General features: G+C 38.7%; 1 protein-coding gene across 1 annotated transcript in view; it reads left to right on the plus strand.

The window, feature by feature from the left end:
• The window catches only part of TDRD7 (tudor domain containing 7), a 73,899-nt gene extending 53,971 nt beyond the window's left edge, over positions 1-19,928 (plus strand). Inside the window, exons 11-17 of the mRNA XM_006886867.1 lie at positions 6,589-6,723; positions 8,451-8,537; positions 9,864-9,998; positions 12,180-12,290; positions 14,821-15,323; positions 19,220-19,380; positions 19,708-19,928. Of these exons, the coding sequence (XP_006886929.1) occupies positions 6,589-6,723; positions 8,451-8,537; positions 9,864-9,998; positions 12,180-12,290; positions 14,821-15,323; positions 19,220-19,380; positions 19,708-19,928 (1,353 nt within the window). The remainder of the gene's footprint in view (positions 1-6,588; positions 6,724-8,450; positions 8,538-9,863; positions 9,999-12,179; positions 12,291-14,820; positions 15,324-19,219; positions 19,381-19,707) is intronic.
• Positions 19,929-21,692: the final 1,764 nt, after the last annotated feature.

The following is a 21,692-nucleotide window of genomic DNA, read 5'->3' on the forward strand; positions in this document are numbered from 1 at the left end:
GAGAGAATGGTGCAGCGGTGAATGAATGGAAACCCAAAATCTCTGTAAATGTTTATGAAAATTAATAAAATATAATTATAGGAAAAAAAAGCTAAAAAGAAAGACCCTACCCCTCCCAAAACTGAAGCCAAAACAAACATTAAAGGCCAAAAAGCCAGTCTTGAAGGGCATCCACAGCCACACACACAAAAAAGAATATACACATATCACCCACCTTTTGGTGGCCTAAAGTTCCAAGACCCCAAAGGCAGCCTAAATAGCCCAGGAAGAAAACCCTCAGGAGAAACAAGCTTGACCACTATGCCATCATCACATTTCCCCTGACCACTGAGTCAGCCATGAAGAAGTTAGTAGATAATAACACACTAGTATTCATTGTGTGTTCACTTTCAAGGCCAAAAGCACCAGATCAATAAGCTGTAAAGAAGCTCTGTGTCATTGAGATGGCCAAGGTCAACACCTTGATTAGGCCTGATGGAGAGAAGAAGGCCTATGCTTGACTTACTCCTGACTATGATGCTTTTGATGTTGCCAACAAAATTGGGATCATCTAAACGGAATCCTAAATACAGATTTTCTCACACAGAAAAAACCCTAAAACAATATGGAAGAAGCCAAGAAATAGATGTCAGAGTTAAGGAGACAGAGAGTTTATAAATAAATTTTAAATGTAGGTATACAATGTTTGTAGCATAGCTAATAAAAAAGTAGTAAGGAAATGGAATATTATGCAACAGATAGTGTCTATATATTCTGTGGAAAAATTATTTATTTCTGCGTTATTTATACCAAGAATAGATTCAATGTGGATTAAACATTTAAACATAGCACTATCAAAGAAAGCATATTAGATTCTTAGGAGCAGAAAGAATGATCTGAGTATTACCTAGAGTCAAATAACCGTAAGGGGAAAATGATAGATTTGATTGTGGCAGTGTTAGGTGCCTTCAAATCGACTATGACTCATGGCAACCCTATCCGCAGTGGATCTGAACCTTTTCCTATACTATGCCAACTGCATCATCTCTAATATATTTGAGCCTATTGTTAAAGACATTTTGTCAATCCATTACATTGAGAATCCTCCTCTAATTCAGCAGTGCACCAGTTTGCCAAGCATGATGTCCTGTTCCAAGGACTAGCCCCCTCTCATAACATGCCCAAAATATGTGAGATAAAGTTTCATTTTTCTTGCTTCCAAGGAGCATGCTGGTTGCACTTTCTCCATGATAGATTGATTTTTTTTTCTTTTGACAGTTCATGTGATACTCAGTGCTCTTCTGCAGCACCATAGCTCAAAGGCATCAACTTTTCTGTCATCCTTATTCATTGTCCAACTTTCAGTACATCTTAGTCTTTAAATTGACAGCATTTTTCCATAACACTTTGAAGAGGTCCTTGATAGCACATTTTCCAAATGCCATGTATCTTTTGATTTCTTGACTGCTGAACCAAGGGATGTTAATTGTGGATCCAAGAAAGATGAAATTGTTAACTTTAATCTCTCCTCCATCTATCCTTATTGGTTCAGTGGTGAGGATTTTTGTCTTCTTGATGTTGAGATGCAAACCATACTGAAGGCTGCAGTCTTTGATCTTCTGGAGTAAGCATTTCAAGCCTACTGAGTTTCAGCAACCAAGGTAGTGTCATCTGCATAATGCATAAGTCTTCCTCCGAGCTTGATGTCACTCTATTCTTCATAACGTCCAGCCTCTCAAATGATTTGCTCACAATGGAATATATAAAGTATGAATTTAGGAAAATTGGAAGTTGTAAAAAACTGAAATGGAAAGCATAAAGACTGACATTCTAGATATTAGTGAGCTGAGGTGGGTGGACTGGCATGAGCCACTTTGAATCAGATAATTATATGATCTGTTATGCCAGGAGTGAAAATGAGAAAGAATGATACTGCATTTGTCCTAAAAAAGATCATTTCAAAGTCTATCCTGAAGTACAGTTCTGTGAGTGACACAAAGAAAACCTTTTAATAGAACTCTTATTTAAATCTTCACATCAACAACTAAAGCCAAAGAAAGGAGGATTTCTACCAACTTCTGTAGTTTGAAATTAACTGAACATATAGTCAAGATTTATTAATAATAATAATTGGTCACTGGAATGCAAAAGTTGGAAAAAAGATTGGTAGATGGATTTGGTGACAGAAATGAGGCTGGCAATAGAGTGACTGAATGTTGTACAATCAAGGATTGATTGATTAATTAATTATCATCTTTTTTAAAATCACAAGCTCCATCTATACACATGGGCCTTACCTGATGGACTACGTAGGAATCAAACTGACTACATCTGTGGAGAGAATCATTGGAGCAGCTCAGTATCAGCAGCCAAAGCCAGGCCAGGGGCTGATGGTGGAGATCCTCAGTGACTAATGTGCAAATTCAGACTGAAGCTGAAGAGAATTAGGATGAGTTTACAGAATCAAAGTAGGATCATGAATCTGTCCAGATTTGACTGTCGAGAACTGCAACTTCTCTAATGCAAAGCAAAGAACTATAAGAATTTGAAGCTTTTTGTTTTGGAAAAAAAGATTTTTAATAAATAGAACAAAGAATATTGTTTATATGTGCCATCAAGTTAGAACCTACTCATAGCTGACCCCCAGCAGCTATTCAGAGCCTGTAAAGCCCATGGGAAGAGATTGCCAGTCTCTCTCTTAGAGCAGCTGGTGGATTCAAATCATACGCCTTTGGGTTGGCAGTGCAACTCCTTACCACTAGCTCACCAAGTCCCATGGAATAAGATAGGCATTTCATTAATATATAAAGAGTTCTTTAGTTCAGTAGTAAAACTGTGAACAGTGAATGATTCTCACATGTGGCTCCAGGGCCTTTTTTCATTGCCTCATGAGTGTACAGTGATATTTTCTAGAGGTTACATGACATTGCAACAAATGAAATATCTGCCAAAAACGAGCATCTGTCTACATTCTGTTACCCATTGCCATCAGGTCAGTTGCAGCTCCTGTTGACCTTTTAAGACAGCATAGAACTGTGTGTGCCCTAGGGTTTTGAGGCTCTCGTGGCCTGGAGGTAGAGTGGCGTTGCCAACCCAAAGGCAAGAGATTCAGATCCACCAGCTGCTCCAAGAGAGAAGATGGGCAGGCTGCACCTGCACTATTTATAGCCTTTGAAAACCTGTCAGAGATGAGTGGTTCTGACTCACTGACACATAACAACAACAAGCTTTTTCGTCGAAAATCTTCAGGTCTTCTGTCCAGTGGAGGGTTCCAGCCGCTGACCTTTATGAGCTTAACTGTCATACCACCAGAAATACAAGGATAATAAAACTCAAACGCTTACGGATAATAGATACAGAAAAGTAATATAAAAATAGGAACATTAAATCCATCAAGATGTCTATGTTAATTTTAAAAAATTGTAAACGTCAAGAGCATAAATACCCTCAAAGAGGAAACCTTTAACTAAATTATAGACCACTCTACAGAAGACGATTAAATATTAAACAATAATTTTTTAAAATTTAGAGAAAATTTAGAAAATATTTAAGTCGAAAAACATGGAGTTTTTCTTTTACTTGTAGTAAAATAAAAAATTTTCTTTTTAGTTTTTATTTGCCTCTTTATATTATGATTTATCCAAAATGGTTAAAACTTTTACTGTGATTATAATTTTCTAAAAATATCCCAAAACCCATTTGGCTTAAGGACCTACATATAACAGGCTGATTGATTCTGTTAATGTTGCAGAAATAGAGTTTACATAAAAATGTTTTAATAAGTGAAGAGAAAATGAATCAAGCTACAGCTATTCTTAGCCTTTCAGTTAATGGGATATGGAAATGTGCTAATATCTGCAAAATGTTTATTGTTCCTGATACAAATGACATAAGAGCATAATTTTGGAAAGTCATTAGGTGTCATCAGTCAGAGAGCCTGTGCACAACGGAGGGGAAATTCTGCCCCGTCATGCAGCGTCCTCAGAATCATTGATATGTTGCAATTCTTTGTTGTCCCCTCTGTGTTAATGCCTCAGTCCATCTTTATGTCACTGACCCTCTATTTCATCAGGCATGGGGTATTCCTCTAAGGACAGCTTCCTGACACTGCACCCCCAGCCGTCCCTTTTTTGTTTTAATTTTTACTTCATTTAACATGAGATTGGTTATTGGTCCAATTGTAAGGATTTTGGGATTTTATTTTCTCTTTATGTTTTAGTGTAGTCCATAATTAAGGCTGTATCCTTTGATTTTCATCAGCAAGTGCTTCAAGTCTTTTTCACTTTCAGTGAGCAAGGTTGTGTCATCCAAATATTGCAGATTATTGATGAGTTTAACGACTGTTCCTCTAATTGTGACACCCAATTCTTCATATAACCCAGTTTCTTGAATTATTTACTGAGCATATAGACTGAATAAATATGGTGAAAGGCTACAATCCCAACGCTTACATTCCCTAATTTTAAACTACTTAATAACCTCTTGTTCTATTTGAATGACTCCTTCCTGGTCTATGTACCGGTTTCATATGAGAATAGTTAGGTGTCCTTTACAGTTTTACCCATAATTTGTTTTGATCCACACAGTCAATGACTGCATAGTCAATAAAGCAGTTAAACATCTTTCAGATATTCTCTGCTATCAGCAGAGATACATCTGATGGTCAGCAATGATACATCTCATTCTGTCTTCTTCTGAATCTGGATTGAATTTCTAGTAATTTCCTACCAGTGTACTGCAACTATTTTAAAGTTATCTTGAGCAAGATTTTACTTGCATGTGATATTAATGATATTATTTGATAATTTTTATATTCTGTTAGATCATCTTTCTACAGAATGTGCACAGACAGGCATTCCTTCCAGTAAGCCGGCTAAATAGCTGGCTTCCAGATTGCTTGGCATAAGCAAATGAGCACATGTCCATAGCTACGTCTGTTTGTTAAAACACCATGTCTTTCCACAGATGTTGTCAAGTTGATTCCTTTGTATTCCATCCAGCAAGGTCCCAGTTTGTGTTGTTGGGGAACAAAGGTATTTGCCCTGAATAAATTGTTGATCATATAAAATTTTATTATGAGATCTTCATTGTGTCTCTGTTTTCCTTATTTTCACTTATTTTTTCCAACTACTAAATCTTTTCTTCCTTGTTCCCAACTTTTGCATCCTAATTATATCTTCATTGCATGTTTGATTCATTTCAAACTACAGAAGTTAGTGGAAAGCTTCAATTCCTCCATCTTTGGTTTTAGTAGTTGGTATGTAAATTTGAGTAATACTCATAGTAACAGATCATTTTTTTTATGCAGATAGAAATTTTCCCATCACTGACAGCATTGTACTTAAGGGTAGCTCTTGAAATTGTCTTTTTAATGATTGGTATAACACCCTTCCTACTCCATTTTTTATTCTGGCGCAGTAGACCATTTCAAAATGAGAATCTCATCTCTGGCATTATACTAGCAGTGTTCTCCTGCTGTTTATAAGCTTCCTACTGACCAGTTTTTTTAGAGGTAGCTCACTAGTCCTTTTTCCTAGTCTTTGGTAATAAGATGAAATCTCTCTGGGTGTGTGACCCTATTGGGATTTGAAATAACAATGGTCCTGTTTCCAGCATCACAATATTTCAGTCACCACAGTTGTGGGGTTTGAGAAAGAAAGAGATCCAAGTCAGCTTTTCATGCTTAAATTAATGAACTCCACCTTATCTATCCAACAGTAGTCCCTGGCAGTGCCTGCTAACCAAAATAATAGCAGGTCCTATCTACCCAGAGGTAACTTGCAAGAAAGACCTTGTGATCTACTTCTGACAAATCAGCCATTGAAAACTCTGAGGAGCACAGCTCTGCTTTAACACACATGGTGGTGGTTATTGTGTATTGTAGGGTTCAAACTGACTCCTAGATGGCCCTCTAGCAGATTTTCAGAGGCTTTTAATCACACAGGAGGAGAGCAAAGTAGCTGGTGGCCTTCAACTATGTGCCTTTGGAATTACAGTGCACCTTCTTGGCACTAGGCCACTAGAGTGCTCAATCTGGTGGTAGCTGGTTTTTAACTTCCAGCTTGGAAATTTTAAAATGTAATAACTTGTAGCAAGGAAAGTGGCACTGAACTTTTTTGGAAGAGTAAGAAATTCAGATGAAAAAATGCGTTGGGATGTGCCTTGTGTTCTTCAAGGTTTTAAAAATGGCCATTCCTCTGAGAAAGATGGGAGAAATAATGTATACTGCATTGAAACAGATGAGGGAGAAAAATGTTTAAAAGGGATATGTGATGAAGTTTTATTGTCATGACAGGAGTCCAGAACGAAGGCTGCATGGACCTGGAGTGGACCTGGGGGTGGCAAGGGATTGTAAAACAATGAAAGAATTTTTCTTTTGCTTTTCAAAGAGAAGAGTGTACTGGGGGGAGGGATGGGCAGGGAGAAAAGTGTAACAATGAGTGAATGGAAATCCAAAGTGTCTCTAAATTTTCATTGGAATTAATAAAAAAAATTTAAAAATTGCCATTCCTTTTAAACTATCTCATGTGAAATAGATAAGAGCTCTTTTCTCGCCTCAAGCACTTTTACCTCCCTTAGCTTTACTGTGTCCCTTTTGGCTTGTTCCAGGTCGATGCCATGTACACAAATGTCAAAGTGACCAATATTTGCTCTGATGGAACACTTTACTGCCAGGTGCCCTGTAAGGGTCTGAACAAACTCAATGACCTTCTACATAAGATAGAAGACTACTTCCATTGCAAGGTATGTCGGGAGTCAGAGCAACACTGCCTCTCATATGAGCTCTAAAACAGCACACTAGAGTGGTCCACTCAGTCGCATTCCTGAGTAACGTTTGAATTGTTTGAGATAAATCTTTTGGGGTATTGGGCAAGAGTCTAGTGACTTCAGAGGTGAAGTGGAGGAGGCGAGGAAGCAAAGCCAAAACAAAACACTTGCTTGAACTCTTGAGTTTCACTAGTTTTGAGTCCTAGGTTCTGCTTTATAAAATGAGGATAATTATCGTGTATGTCTATAGGATTCTCATGGGGATTGGTTGCAAGACTTTGGGGCTAACGTATAGTAAGTGCTCCACAATAGTTAGGTTTGCATACAACTGATGATCCTGATAGTGCCAGCTGGTCCTTCTGACTCCCAAAAGGAGAATCCCTGGGATTTAGGAGGAAAATAAAGTATCTCTACCTTTGCCATCATCTTCTCCGGCCTCACTACCCCAGCTCTTTACGGTCTCTGAAAATCTGTCACCTTGAGAGGTTTGGCTTTTCAGTTTAAATTGTATTAATACTCTCAATTCTGGGATGCTTTTCTGAGTTGTAATTGGCTGAAGTTTTGCCTTGTAAATTTCTAAAATCTTTTTCTTCCTCCCTTCCTCCCCATTAGAACATTAAAGTCCTGAGCCAGAATATGCCTTGATTTCCCAGTGGCAAAAGTGTAGAAATGCTGCTTTAATCCCCACCCTCTCATCCCTAGAAGTGAGATTCTTTTCCCTTTATTTTACTTACTCTGTAGGTTCTTTGGGCACCTTACGGCTCTGATACTCAGCTCGGTATTTTAGCTGTTCACATACTTATTTCTCAAACTAAATTAGGCCTCTTGAGGAGAGGGACTGTGTCTCACCAAATTTTACATCTTTTACAGTACCTAACCCAGTGTGTTACATAGAGTACTCCAGAATATTTGGTAAAACTCTAGACCACAGTCTGAAATCAGGACATTGGGTCTGTAGCTTTACCTCTTTTTGCATCATCCTGCATCGTATATGTTTCCCAGAGTCATTACTTAAGTTTACTAGTGTCTTTCTCAGAGAAATCAAAGACACTTAGAGAGGCTGACTCCAGTGACAGACACATTTGCATGGGCGCCTCATAACCTATGGTGTTAAAAAGCCCTCTTGGTATTTTCTAGTGTTCTGGTAACCTGAGTGGGGATGCTGCCTGTGGGTCGAGTAGAGAGCTACCCACCTGAACTGACCAGGGCAGGCTCCTAGCTTCAGCAGCAAGGGATGCACAGACCTCAACCACAGTTTGTTAGCATTTCACTGGCAGATGTTTTCATTGATGACCTGTGTTTTGGAACTAAGAATTACTAGTATTTAAAAATAAAAGAAGGTCTTAAGAATAGCACCCCTCTGTAGTTCATTACAAGCTGGTCTCCTTATTTACCTGGTGGGGCAAGTGCAGATTGAACTCTGTGCTAATGTTCTTGACTTTTTAATTGTACTCATTTAGGAGCCTCAGCATGTAGGGAAAACATAGCCCTGTCCCCAGCACACGCGTGATAAGAAGGCCGAAGTTTCTTACCTCCTCCCGCCCACTGCAGGCAGCATGCTTCCCAGAGAGAAGCAGCTGTGTGGAAGTTCTGTAGCACTCCTGTTACACAGCGTGCTGTACCAGTTACCTATTTCTTTTCACTGTGTACCAACGTAGTCTTAGCTAAGAGTAATAAATTGATCATGCATTTTTGTTTTGTAGCACATGACCTCCGAGTACTTCATCTCACTACCCTTTTGTGGGAAGATCTGCCTCTTCCATTGCAAAGGAAAGTGGTCACGAGTAGAGGTAAAGCAACCCTTTTTAAACTTTTTAAAACTTAATGTAAAATATCCTAAACATACAAGTTGTGTTAGTTAATGGCCTAAGTCTCCATATACTCACCACTTACATAAGAAAGAAAACCTGAGGGAGCTCTGGTGTCCTAGGGGCAAGATGCTGCACTGCATTCCCAGAGGTACGCGGTTCAAATCCACCAGATGCTCTGCTGGAGAAGGAGGGAGCAGTCTCCTCCTGTACCAGTCAGATCTGATTTGATGGTACACGTAAAAATAATATAATAAAAATTTTTTTAAAAAAAGAAAGAAAACCTGACCTAGGTGGTTGAAGTAGTACGTACCACTGTGAACTGTCCTCTGTCTCCCTGGATAGCGATGTAGAAGTGAAGTTTCTGGGTATCAGGAAGGTGCGTCTTTAACTTTACCAGATTCTGTGGCTCTCTGGAGTCATGGTTCCAGTTGAGGATGTTGGCCTTTGAGGGTCTCGCCTTCACGGGGAGAGCACCCCACACACACACACTCCTGCTGGATCTGAGGTCCTGTCTCCTGCTCAGTGGCTTTGCGTTCTCTACTCCAGTATTTCTCCATTTCCAGCCTTTAGCAGCTTTCCTTAGTTTCTTGTGATCTCAGCAATTTGAAAGGAAATTTTTTCTATTATATTCAGTATTTGTATATTTTCCTAAAAAGGTCAGCTTTGGATTTTCTGAGGTTACTGTGGGCTTTTTTAATCTTTTGTTTGTTTAGTATATATCACTATCTTGGTGAAATTTTCCATTTTTGAGCCATTCATTTGGACTTATATTTCCTCTTTATAATTTTCTGGGTTTTCTTTTAGTTAGGATAAATGATGACATTATCATTAGGTCTTCTAATGATGCTATAGAATACAGAAATACCTTATAATATGAAAGTATGCAGTATTTGTGGTAAGTAAATCTCTTTCAAAATTTATTCTTTGTCTTCTCATTGTTAACACAGAATTTTTTTCTCACATTTTAATATTTTGTGACTAGACTACATATCCTAATGAACAGTATATAAAAATGTCTCAGTTTTCAGAATTAATAGTATCCTAGAATTGACTAGTAAATATTACTGTATTTATGTTTGATTTTACTATTAGCTTACTGATTTTTACTTATTAAAGAATAACTAAATGTTACAATCAATTTCCTCAAAAGAATAGCTTTCTAGTAAATATATGTTAAAATTAGGGGAATCTTAACATTGATCTTCTGTGTTGCTTTTTCTAGGCAGCTGTATAAAATATAACTGCACAGAAGCGTTTGGGGTTTTGACAATGCTAGTAAATTAGCCCACGGTTATCTCGTTTCAGATCACAAATGTTCACAGTAGCCGGGCTCTCGATGTTCAGTTCCTAGACTCTGGCACCGTGACATCTGTGAAAGTATCAGAGCTCAGAGAAATTCCACCTCGGTTCCTGCAGGAAATGATTGCTATACCACCTCAGGTACTCTATCATAGGGCTGGGCCACCTGCTGGAAGAGATGTGGATGCATTTGTAAGGCCAGAGAGAGGGTGCGCATTGGCTGACTTAAACAAAAACACCAGCCAATTTTCAGAACTCTGTCAGATTTGCAGAAACATTTATCAGATACTTCATTTTGCAGAATTGCAGTATTTGATAAATGTCTAAGTAAATAGAAGTTCTGTTGTAGTAATTAGATGATGATATTGATACCTAATACAGTTAGAATATCTATTATATGTAAGTATTTACTTCCAGTGTTTTTTGCTGATTTAGATTTTTGGAAATCCCTACAGATTCTAGTAACTAGATTCATTTACTTAACCTACAATACAAATTGCAGAGTTAGTGGAATCTCTCTGATTTTAGTAACTGGACTCTCTGATTTTAGTACCTTTGTTAATCCAGATTAAGACCCACTTTGTATGTAAAGTAATAATAACCTGTAAACAAAATAACATTTCCCGATAGTCTGTGGTTTCATGAGATCCCTTAGCTATTTCAAGAAGGCATCTTATGCCATTAGAAGTCAATAAGTAAAAAGTATTGATCATTCTTATGCCATAAAACGTCAGTGATAAAAAGAAAAAGTATTGATCATAGTTAATGTGTCTTATATTTTTTTCTCATTCTAGTCACCTTCACCTTATCAAACAGAAGTTATTTAACCTATATTCAAGCCTATTTTCAAAATTGTTTTTTCTTTTTTTGCTGATACGTTTTAATACTGAAAAGTGATAGATCAAGTGCTGCTGTGGTTGTTAGGGCTGTTGAATCAGCTCTGACTCAGGCCAGCCCCATGTGCTGCTGTCACTTAATTATACCTCTGGCCTTTCCAGCCCTTGTTAGAACATCTATCCAGGACCAGCCTTGCCTAGAAAAGTCTCCACAGGCTAGAGAGGAGGAGGGAATGTTTTCCACTGGTTCAAATAATCTGAAATTCAGAGTAACACCTTTTTTGGTGCTAGGACATTAAAAGCCATTTAAAAAATATTAGTCTTACATAGATTTGCTACTTGATCAATACAGACTCCTAGTTGAGGAAACTTTGGCGGCCAGGGAGCCCCAGTCCTCTGCCTGACATTTCTGCCAAGTGGTCTCAGTCCAGAGTAACAAACTAGTGGGCTGTAGACCCAAACTGACTCATGAATATTGGAGTTTGCTTCTCACAGTGTCCTAAAAATATGAATTTGTTGCCAAGATTTTAAAATCTAAAAATTCCATGCCAAAATACCTTATTCTAGCTTCTCTTGACAGATGAGAAGATGTGCCCATGTAGCAATAGACACAGCTCCACAGGAGCTCTGGAAGTAGCTGTTTTCCTTACAGGGCCCAAGCTTTCCAGCTGCTTGCTCCAACTCACCATGCCACCTATCACCTGCCTGGCCTCTGCAGGTGTTACCGATATGGTAACACCTTCACTCTGCTCCAAGGCTCCCCACCAAGGGGCCGCATTCAGGGGTCACTGTGAAGACTAACTGGGAGCCTTATTGTTTGTTGTTGTGTACCATCAAGTCAGAACTGACCTTCTTGGAGGTTTTCAGAGGCCATTAATCACACGGGAGGAGATTGTCCATCCTTCTCCAGTAAAGAAACTGTTGAATTTGTACTGCATACCTTTGTGTTGGTAGCACTATTCCTAACCACTAAGCCACCAGGCTGGGAATTCTCCTTCCAGGCAATTTACTGCCTCTGAAAACAACTTGGAGGGTCAGCTGTGAGTTGATTCCACTCAAGGGCACACAACAATAAAAACAACAGTGCCATCCAAATGACATTCTTTTGAGTGTAGCTTTGAGGAGAGTACTAGATAAGAGTCCTAACCCTCTTACTTTGCAACTCTGTGGTCTTAGACCAGTTAATTTGAGTCTGTCTTACCATCCATAAAATAGGATAAACATGGTTTTGCTTGTGTTGTAAGTTAAGAACTACATGAATCATCTAGTGAACGCCTTCATTCATAATAGGAGAAAGATAATAGCAGTAATCTAAATAGAGCCAGGAACAGAGCAGATGTTCACATCTGAGGAATGCGATTGTCATTATTAGCTGTTCGTTTTCTCTCTTGGCAGTCTCTAACTTGAAAGAAAACAGTGTTGGCATTATTCATATGTACTTATTTTAAGATGCAATGTTTGCCTCTCCATCATGTTTTCTTTTCAGGCTATAAAGTGCTCCTTAGCAGATCTTCCACAGTCTATTGGCGTGTGGACACCAGATGCTGTGCTTTGGCTAAGAGATTCCGTTCTGAACTGCTCAGACTGTAGCATTAAGGTTAGTTGACTTACTGATCCTGGTACATTTACAAAGGGAGCTGGCAATGAGAAGGGTTCATTTGGTGGTTGCGAAATAATGCTCTTGGAAACTGATACTTCCCCATCTGATACATTTTTTAGTCATTTTAGAGATTAGATAGATGTGTAGTTGAAATTAATTATTTCAATTTTTCATTATTATTTAAGAAATTACCCTGTTTCCCAGTACTACTTTTAAACTCTATTTTTTTTTCATTATTAAAAGGTAACAAAGGTTTCTTCTACTTCTGTTTTCCAACAGAGGGGTTTACGTATCTCTTGATAAAAGTGTCTAGAAATTAACTAAGATCTCTCTTTTTCTCTAAAGTAGAATGGATTATAAACAAGTTATTTGTCTCCGATTTTGGTGTGTGTTTTTTAAGGTTCATTTAAACTGACTTTGTTATTCACAAGACTTTGTTTATTTTTCTTACTTTTACATCTTCATATCAAAGATATTACTCATATTTCTAAGAATAGAAATGTAGCAAAATATTTTTCTCTGCAAAGAAGTGCAAATAGTGTTATCACTTCATGTAAGTTTTTAATGAGACATCCTTGAGAACTCTCTTTATGTAGATTATTATTCAGATTCTCAGTAATTTCTCTTTCTAGAGTGAATAATGTACAATTACACATTTAATTCTATATGCTTTATATTATTGTTCCACTGTTATATGATAATGAATATTGTTCAAAATTGCTTTCACAGTTCCTAAAGCCAGAGTGTTGGATTCTAAGTGGAAACCTTTTTTTAATTGGTTTTTTAAATTTTACTTCAACATCATAAATATGAAAATGAATTAATCGCCAGAATTTCATTGCCTATTTAAAGAATGAATTTTAAAAGTTTTTTATTTTACATACAAAATTCCTATACATTGTGTTTCACACTTTCCTTCATTCATATTGTGTTTCATACAGTCATTCCCATACCTTGTTTTATAAAATTAATCACCATTGGACTGTACCCACCATAAGCCCGTTTTTTCAGGGTCCTGCCAGATCTTTCCCATTTCCCTCCCTCCACCCACCAAATTGTATGACCCTGTGATTTCCCCCCTGGTCACCCTCGCCCCTCTGCTCCCACCTCTGCCCTCCTTGGACCCCCCCGTACGCATTTTCCTAGTTGTCCTTCTGGTTTTACAGTAATGGTCTTATGCAGTATTTGTTCTTATGTGACTAAGTTAGTTTACTGAGCGTAGTGCTCTACAGTCTCTCCCAAATGATGTAATATTTTTCTAAATTGTTTCTCCTGAGTGCTGTGTAGTATTCCATTGTGTGAATGTACCACAGTTTCTCAGTCCATTGGATTGTGGTTGGACAAGTAGACTGTTTCCATGTTCTTGAGATTGTGAATAATGCTGCTATGAACACTGGTGTACAAATCTGCTTTTGTATCTCGGTTCTAATTTCCTTGGAGTCTATTCCTAGCAGAGGAATAGCTGAGTCATATGAGGTTTTCATGTTCAGCTCTTTGAGCACTGCCTTCCAGAGTGGTTGTACCATTTTACAGTTCCACCAGCAGTGCATAAGAGTTCAAACCTTTCCATATTAAAGGAGAAGTTTTGTTTTTTAATAAATTTGCCTCACTGGGGAAAAGTAAATGACTGTGGATAGATTGTCTTGGCTGATATCTTTCTCCCTTTATGCCTGAATTCCTGCCCGTCACTTCTAGCCCTGTTCGCTAAAAGATAGATGAGGCTAGAAGTACCTCACTGTTGTGTCCCAAAGGGTGAATGAAGGTTGATGATTTTTGTCAGCTCTTCTTTGAGAATTTGAGACACAGCAGTCCTAAAATAGAATGCTAACTAACCATATCTTCCCTGCTAGTGTAAGGCCTTCTCATGCAAACATTCACCCCTTTGCAGAAACAGCAGAGCCAGCTATGGAGTCCAAGGTCTTCTGGCTGAGAGTACAGAACTGTAATGGCACTCTCATCGTCTTTTTCTCCCCAGGACTTTCTTTTCCCTAAAAATTGGGAAGGAGAAGTGAGAGGGGAGGAGAGATACTAGGAATAAAGAGGGCCGTCTGACAAGAGATCTTTACAGGTTTTGTAGATGGCAGGTTTTGTTCTTCCCTTCCCAGTCCGAGGGCATCATTCAGAGCCTGCCACTGTCATCATTATTTGTCATTGTTTAAGCTGGGTGATAAGCATCTGGGGGTCATTGAAGGACTCTTTCTTACTTGAGTGTTCTGAAATAATCATGAATACGTTTTTAAAATCATGATATATAAGATTACTGTTCAGTGACAGTGATCTCTAACAAGAAACAATATTCTCAGAATTTTAAAGGTTAAAATGGTTTCATTTCTGTAAGATTGTAGCTTTTTTCTGAGAATTTTTACTTAAAATCTATTTATTGCCTAAAACTATGATATATAATTAATCTTAAAGGAAATTAATTTTAGCCTGTTTTTTAAATTACTGTGTTTTAATATTTAAGATTATACTTACGATTGATATTATAACTTAGATTGCTGAAATTGTGGGGGTGTGTCTTCCACAGGTGACAAAGGTGGACGAAAACAAAGGGATCGCATATATTTATTTATTTACGCCTAAGAACTTCCCCGATCCTCACCGCAGTATTAATCGCCAGATTACAAATGCAGACTTGTGGAAGCATCAGAAGGATGTGTACCTGAGTGCCGTGTCGAGTGGCGCAAGCTCTCCCAACAGCAAAAGCATCAGTACCTCTGGGCCGGGCGGTGCTGGAGAGGGTTTCCGAAAGAGCCTCACTGATAGCCTCAAAAAGTCCATGGTGGACCACCCCAGCACTTTCTCTGTGAATGAACTGCCACCTCCTGTCCACTTGTCAAAACCAGGGGAGCACATGGATGTGTACGTGCCTGTGGCCTGTCACCCCGGATACTTTGTCATCCAGCCTTGGCAGGAGATACATAAGTTGGAAGTTCTGATGGAGGAGATGATTCTCTACTACAGTGTATCTGAAGAGCGACACATAGCATTGGAAAAAGACCAAGTGTATGCTGCAAAAGTGGAAAATAAGTAGGTCCCTGACAGAACCCTTTAGTCTGCTCCTAAAAAAACTATGTAGAATGATAACCAGAGTTCTTAATCGAACCCTGGCAGGGAGAATGGAAGTGCACATATGGGAATTTTGATTGTGAAGCTGACCAGTCAGTTGTATCATTTTCTAACATTTAAAGACATATAATTTATGTAAAAATCTAGTAACCCTAGTCCTGTTAAAATATAATTTCACTTAAAGTGAAGGTTTGAATGTGAGGCGTTTTTTTCTTACGTTAGAAAATATTTGAAAACAATTTTTTTTATTTAGAAAACAATTAGCTTAAATTACTTTTTATATTAAAACGTTTCTAGAAAATAGAAAGTAAAACAAAGGACTTTTACAGAGCAAAGTACAACAAAAAAGTTAAAAATTAGTCACTTAGGCATAACCTTTGGCAAATTATTTCCTTTTTTGCCATATATATTAATATACTTGGATATTATACATAATTTTGTACCTTTTTTTCACTTAACATACTGTGATAGTATTTCCTGTGATAAATATCTTCAAAAACATTTTTAATGTTTGAATGATATTTCCTCATATGGAGAAATCATAGCATTTCTCATAACTTTTTTTTATAACTTATTTATAATTATCTTCTGTTGCTTAGGGATTTTTCTTAGACATTTTTCACTATTATAACTAATGCTGAATATAAAATATCTGCATCTCTGATTATTTCCTTATGGAATAGAATCCTAGAAAAGTACTAGTCGCTTGTACCTTGCTACATGTCACTTGGTGCCTTGAATGCCTCTGCGAGCTCTTACAGGGTAGGACAATGCATATGCCACTGCTCTTTGGCCTCTGCACAGTAAGAACCATGTGTTAGGACGGGTATTGGTTTTGGATTTTTTCCATATTTACATCACTGCCGCCCTCCTTCCCTAAACCTTCAGTGTAAGCTGTTTTCGATTTCAGGAAAGCCAATCTCTCAGCTCACTCTCTGTCCCACACTCGGGTCATAAAAATCCAGAGATGGCATGTCCTGCCCTCTTTGCTGGCTTTCTTAGGGGAAGTGGACGTGCTTGTTTGTTGACTCTGAACACAAGAAAACTCTCTCTCTCTCAGAGAACTCTCCCTTCTACAACCGTGGAAACATTCCACCTCTCAGTTTCAAAGGTGAAAATGGGTTTTTTTTTGGTCTGTGAAATATTTACATTCTTCCTTTAGAGAACAAACAAACATTGATAAATTTTATCATTTTATGGGAGAAAATATTTACCTTTTAACAGCATGAAGTGGAAATTATCATTTTTATTTAGGGAGAAAAAAAGTCCATATTTTATGTCTACTGCAGTTCTGAAGGCACACGGTTCAAATCCACTAGCAGCTCAATGGGAGAAACAATGGGCAGTCTCCTCCCATGAGATTAGCTGCCTCTGAAAACCCACTGGAGAGTCAGCTACTGGTCATTTCTGACTCAACAGCCCACAACAACAAAATTCTTAGTATGGGGGGAAAATCCCTTTTTGCTACTTTGTATTATTTTCATTCCTTGGCTGCTTGTCAGATCTGAACTTCACCCTGTCTTGTGCTACATCACAGTCTCTGTCATGCTGAGCCCATTGTTACAGTTGCTATGTCCCTCTCATGGACGGTCTGTCTGCTGCAGACGACATGCCCAAAGCCTGTGCAATGAAGCTTCCCCACCTTTGCTGCTAGGGAGCACCCTCACTGCACTGCCTTCAAAACCGATTTGTTCTCACGGTCCATCAGGTCCACTCTTCATCATGGCCAAAATTCAGAGGCATCAATCATTTCTTCCGTCATCCTTAGTCATTGTCCAACTTTCAGATGCATCGGAAGTAAGTGAATTGAATCAGGTGTACCTTACTCATTATAAGAATATCTTTGCTCTTGAGCACCTGGAGAGGTCCTGGACAGCAGATTTTCACCCAAAGCAGGAAATCCTACTCGAGATGTTGGGGAAGGAGAACTCATAAACAAGGGGACTGGAGTGGGGAGCTTTGGACTCCCTTCCACCCTTCTTGGACTCAGACAGCTTTGCTCAGTTAATTTGCATCTAAAAAAAAATCAAAGGATGTCTTATATACCAAGAATAGATTGTTCTTTTGTGTGGTTCTGGTTTTGCTTTTTTTAAGCAAACTTAAAATCAATGAAAAACTGAACCAATGAAATGAATCCGTGTAAAAAAAGTATCTTACTTGAGATTCAGGCATATTTCTTGAACTCTACGTAAACCTTGTTCCAACTCTGTCTTAGCATAAAAATAATAACATGGAAAACAGTAAAAACAGAGATTCCCAGTTTTCATCTGGACCTTTAGAAGCTGAATCTCCAAGGTAGAGCCTTGGAATCTTGTCATTTCAGAACACTCCAGGTGATTCACAGACACTTTCCCTGAGGACATTGAAGAAGCACCTGTTTCGGGCGGGCCTCCCTTCACTGATGGGGCCTCGTGTGGAGACCTTGTGCTCAGATGGCCAGTATAGGTTCCTGATGGTTCTACTGACGGAAGAAAGATGTTCTCAACTCCTTTTGCGCTTAATACAAATGAACATCTTGCACCAAACGGACGTGTCCGCATATGAAAATGGCTTTTCATTTTGCCCTGAAGTACTTATCTACACAGCTTATCTTTGCTTAAATACTAACACTAACAGCTCCCATTTGCCAAGTGCTGAGTACGTGCCAAGCAGTGTGCTAAGCACATGGCAGCACTATTCCTTCAGATGAATGGATTTTAAATGTTAATAGGTAACTGAGGTGCATGTAGAAAAGTTAAATGAAGAGCTCAGGTGAGGTGACTGAAGATGGCTCAGCTGTGATTGTTTAGCCCCAAAAGCTTGTGTTTTGTGTCTTCAGGGAATAACTACTTGCTGCACCGGTGGCTCATCTGAAAGTTTGTGACGTTCCCCAGAAAACCCCAAACACATACAAGTCTTTAACTCTGACACATTCCTTTCAGACCGTATGGAAGATATTCCTTTCCTTACTGTGATAACATTAGTGTGACATAGTGATGTAATCAACAGGCCCCCTGAACTCCATCAAGATGACCTTTAGAATGGTCCTTCCTAACTTCCCTTTAAGTCTACGCTTTTCTCATGATGTTGATGTTGGCCCTGAAGGAATAATTACAGTCATGGGAATATCCTTCTGGCACCTTGACCTTGATCTGAAACCATGCTCCTTTCCCCCATTCCACATTCTTCTATATCCCCTGCTCTTCCCATGCACTCTACTTTAGGAGGTAGACTAGATTTTTTTGTACTTTGTTTTATCTTCTTTTATTTCTTCACTCTTGACATAATGTAAGTGGCCAACTTTGTGCCTCAAACCTTTGTAATTTCTCCCCAGTTTACGTTCCCAGGCTGGCTTTCTCTTCCACGCCTCCATACAGTCTACTTCTAGTTGTATTGGAATGTGTGTATGCTGGTTCCGGTCTTCTAGACATTTCTTCTCATGCAGTTCTTAGCCTGACTGGTCTCGCTTGCCTCCTCCTTCTCATCTCCCAACATTAATACATAGACGTAGCCTTTTTCTGTATGCTAGGTCAGAGTGAAGGCCCTTGTCCTGACCATCTGACATGACACTTGTTTCATTCTACATAATATATGTGATAGTTTATGTGTCAGACTTCATCACTAGCTGTCTTTAGAACCATGAATGTCTGCTGAAAGAACAAGTTCTATGAAATGAACCAGTGGCAAAGCAGAGGATAATAATTCATGGTAGAGGGGAAAGAAGCAGCATTCTCATTTTAAAATAGCTGTGATAGTATAGTTTTATGTTTTATAACAACTAATACATTATTCTTTTCACTATAAAATACTGCTTAGCCTTAAAGTAGGTGCTAACTCAGTGTGTTTTGTTTTCCTTTTTAAATCCATGGCACATCTAGATGGCACCGGGTGCTTTTGAAAGGAATCCTGACTAACGGACTGGTGTCCGTTTATGAGCTGGACTACGGCAAGCACGAATTAGTCAACGTCCGAAAAGTCCAGCCCTTAGTGGACGTGTTCAGAAAGCTGCCATTCCAGGCAGTCACCGCACAGCTTGCAGGTAGTTTTCGTGATGTCTGAGGTCACCCTGCACAATCGGTTATTCTGTCTGGGGTCCTTAACTAGTACTGATTCATTGACCTATTACGGGTTCTTCACAACATTTCCTGAAAATCCTGATCATAATGGAAATAACACAGCATTAAATCTCAAATGAAAACTATTTCTTCAGGTAAAGGCTTACAAAAGTAACTCCATTTAGTAGGAAAACTACAAGCTGGACTGTTCTAAGGTGGTTCGCCAGTGAGCACAAGCAGTTCCCCACTGTCCTGGGCCTAAGGAAGGCTGCTGTGTGACCCTTCACTTGTGCTCTCTGTCTTTCTACCAGGAGTGAAGTGCAGCCAGTGGTCTGAAGAGGCGTCGATGGTGTTTCGAAATCACGTGGAGAAGAAACCTCTGGTGGCATTGGTGCAGACTGTGCTAGAGAACACTAACCCCTGGGACCGGAAAGTAGTGATTTATTTAGTGGACACATCGTTGCCTGACACTGATATCTGGATTCATGACTTCATGTCAGAGTATCTGGTAGAGCTTTCAAAAGTTAATTAATTGCTGCTTCGGTGACCTTGACAACTAATTGAGATTTTTTAGCAATAACAAAATGTAGTAGGCTTTAAAAAAATACACACACAGAGACAAACAGCCACCCCCTCCCTGCTACATGGCCTTGACTCTGTGGGGGATTGAAAAAGAATATGCTTATGTTTGGTGGAAAATATTTAACAAGTTTTGTTTTAACAGAGTTTCTTTTCAAGAAAATTACTCTTGGATTGCTACTATAATAGCAGAATAAAAATGTTTATCAATATAAAAACTGACTATCTTGTAATCTCTAGGCTTTCTGGTCTTAAAATCAAGTTTCCCTTTCAATCATTCTGTCTTTGGGTTCTTCTCTAGTTACATGTAGAGTTTTATGACTTAGGAGGTTCTGGGTAGTTGTCAGAACCTGGGTATTGAAAGTGATTTCAGTAGACTGTTAACCTAGAGGTTGGCAGGTGGAATCCTCCTGGCAGCTCACCTAAGACAGACCTCGCGATCTGCTTCTGTGGAGATTGTTGTTGCTGTGCACTGTGGAGTCAGAACTGACCCATAGCTGACCCTACAGTGAGTACTGAGAGGTCATAAATCTCATGGGAGGAGATTGCCCATCTTTCCCAGAGCAGCTAGTGGATTTGAAGCACAAACTTGTAGGTTGGCAGCACAATCCCTTTCCAGCCAAGAAAACCCTGTGGGGCTCTGTGCTATGTGGGGTGCCATGGGTCAGATAGACTTGGTGGCAGCGGGTCTGGCTTTTGAGTTCTAATAAGTCATTCTTCCAGAGATGCACCTGCCAGTTTAGAGAGAGGAAACAAGTCCCAGAGAGATATAGTTTGCCTTTAGGTCCCTCTAGGCCAGCACTTCCAATAGAAATGTATGCTCTTGTGGAGCACTGGTAGTACAGAAATAACTAAAATCCTGGAAGCAACCTAAATGGCTATTTCTTACTAAGATGGGTTTTTTAAAACCTGTGATATATCCATGCATTGAGAAATTCTTTATGATTATTTTTTTAAAAAATCTATTAAAAACATACTACTTCATAAAAAATGTTTAAAACAGCCTGAAAATTGTAACTAGACATTATATGTATAACAATTAACAGTCTCGAAGAAGCATTAAAAAGTGAACTAGGGGAGGAGGAGCATGTATATGTTGGAAATCCAATCTCTTTGAAAATTTCACTAAAATCACAGTTAAAAAGCCAAAGCAAAAAACCCCTAGTAGATGGCTAGTAATATTAAAATGGATTTTTAAAAAGCTATGATATATCCATACACTGGAAACTTGAGTGCAGACAAAGTGGAACTGCAGAAAATAACACAGGTTAACCTCACAACAGAAAACTGAACACATGCAGGAGGGGAAAGGAGAACAAGGACATGATTACCATAAAAATAAAAACCATGATCAGATCTGTGAAGGCGTTAGGACTGGGAAGCCTGTGGAGGCTTCTGGGCTATGAGCAGGGTTGGGTTTTGACCTATATGTTCACATTATACAACATTAGGAAGTTGTGTACACTTTTCTGTATAGTTTTCTTTTGCAACGAAATGATTTTAAAATCTGAAACAGCACATTATTATTGTCTTATTAACATACATGGCACATGTGTAACAATGAATGAATGAAAATCCAACTTCTCTATAAACTTTTGTTAAAGTTGCAATAAAAAAATTAACTTAAAAAATGCACAGAACATATCCCAAGATGAATTCCATTAGGGAAATCTGCTGTAAGGGACCTCTCCAGAGTGCTGAAGAGCAACAATGTCAG

Source organism: Elephantulus edwardii, unplaced genomic scaffold (assembly GCF_000299155.1).
Source record: "Elephantulus edwardii isolate Elephantulus edwardi_28Jun2011 unplaced genomic scaffold, EleEdw1.0 scaffold00052, whole genome shotgun sequence".
Taxonomy (NCBI): domain Eukaryota; kingdom Metazoa; phylum Chordata; class Mammalia; order Macroscelidea; family Macroscelididae; genus Elephantulus; species Elephantulus edwardii.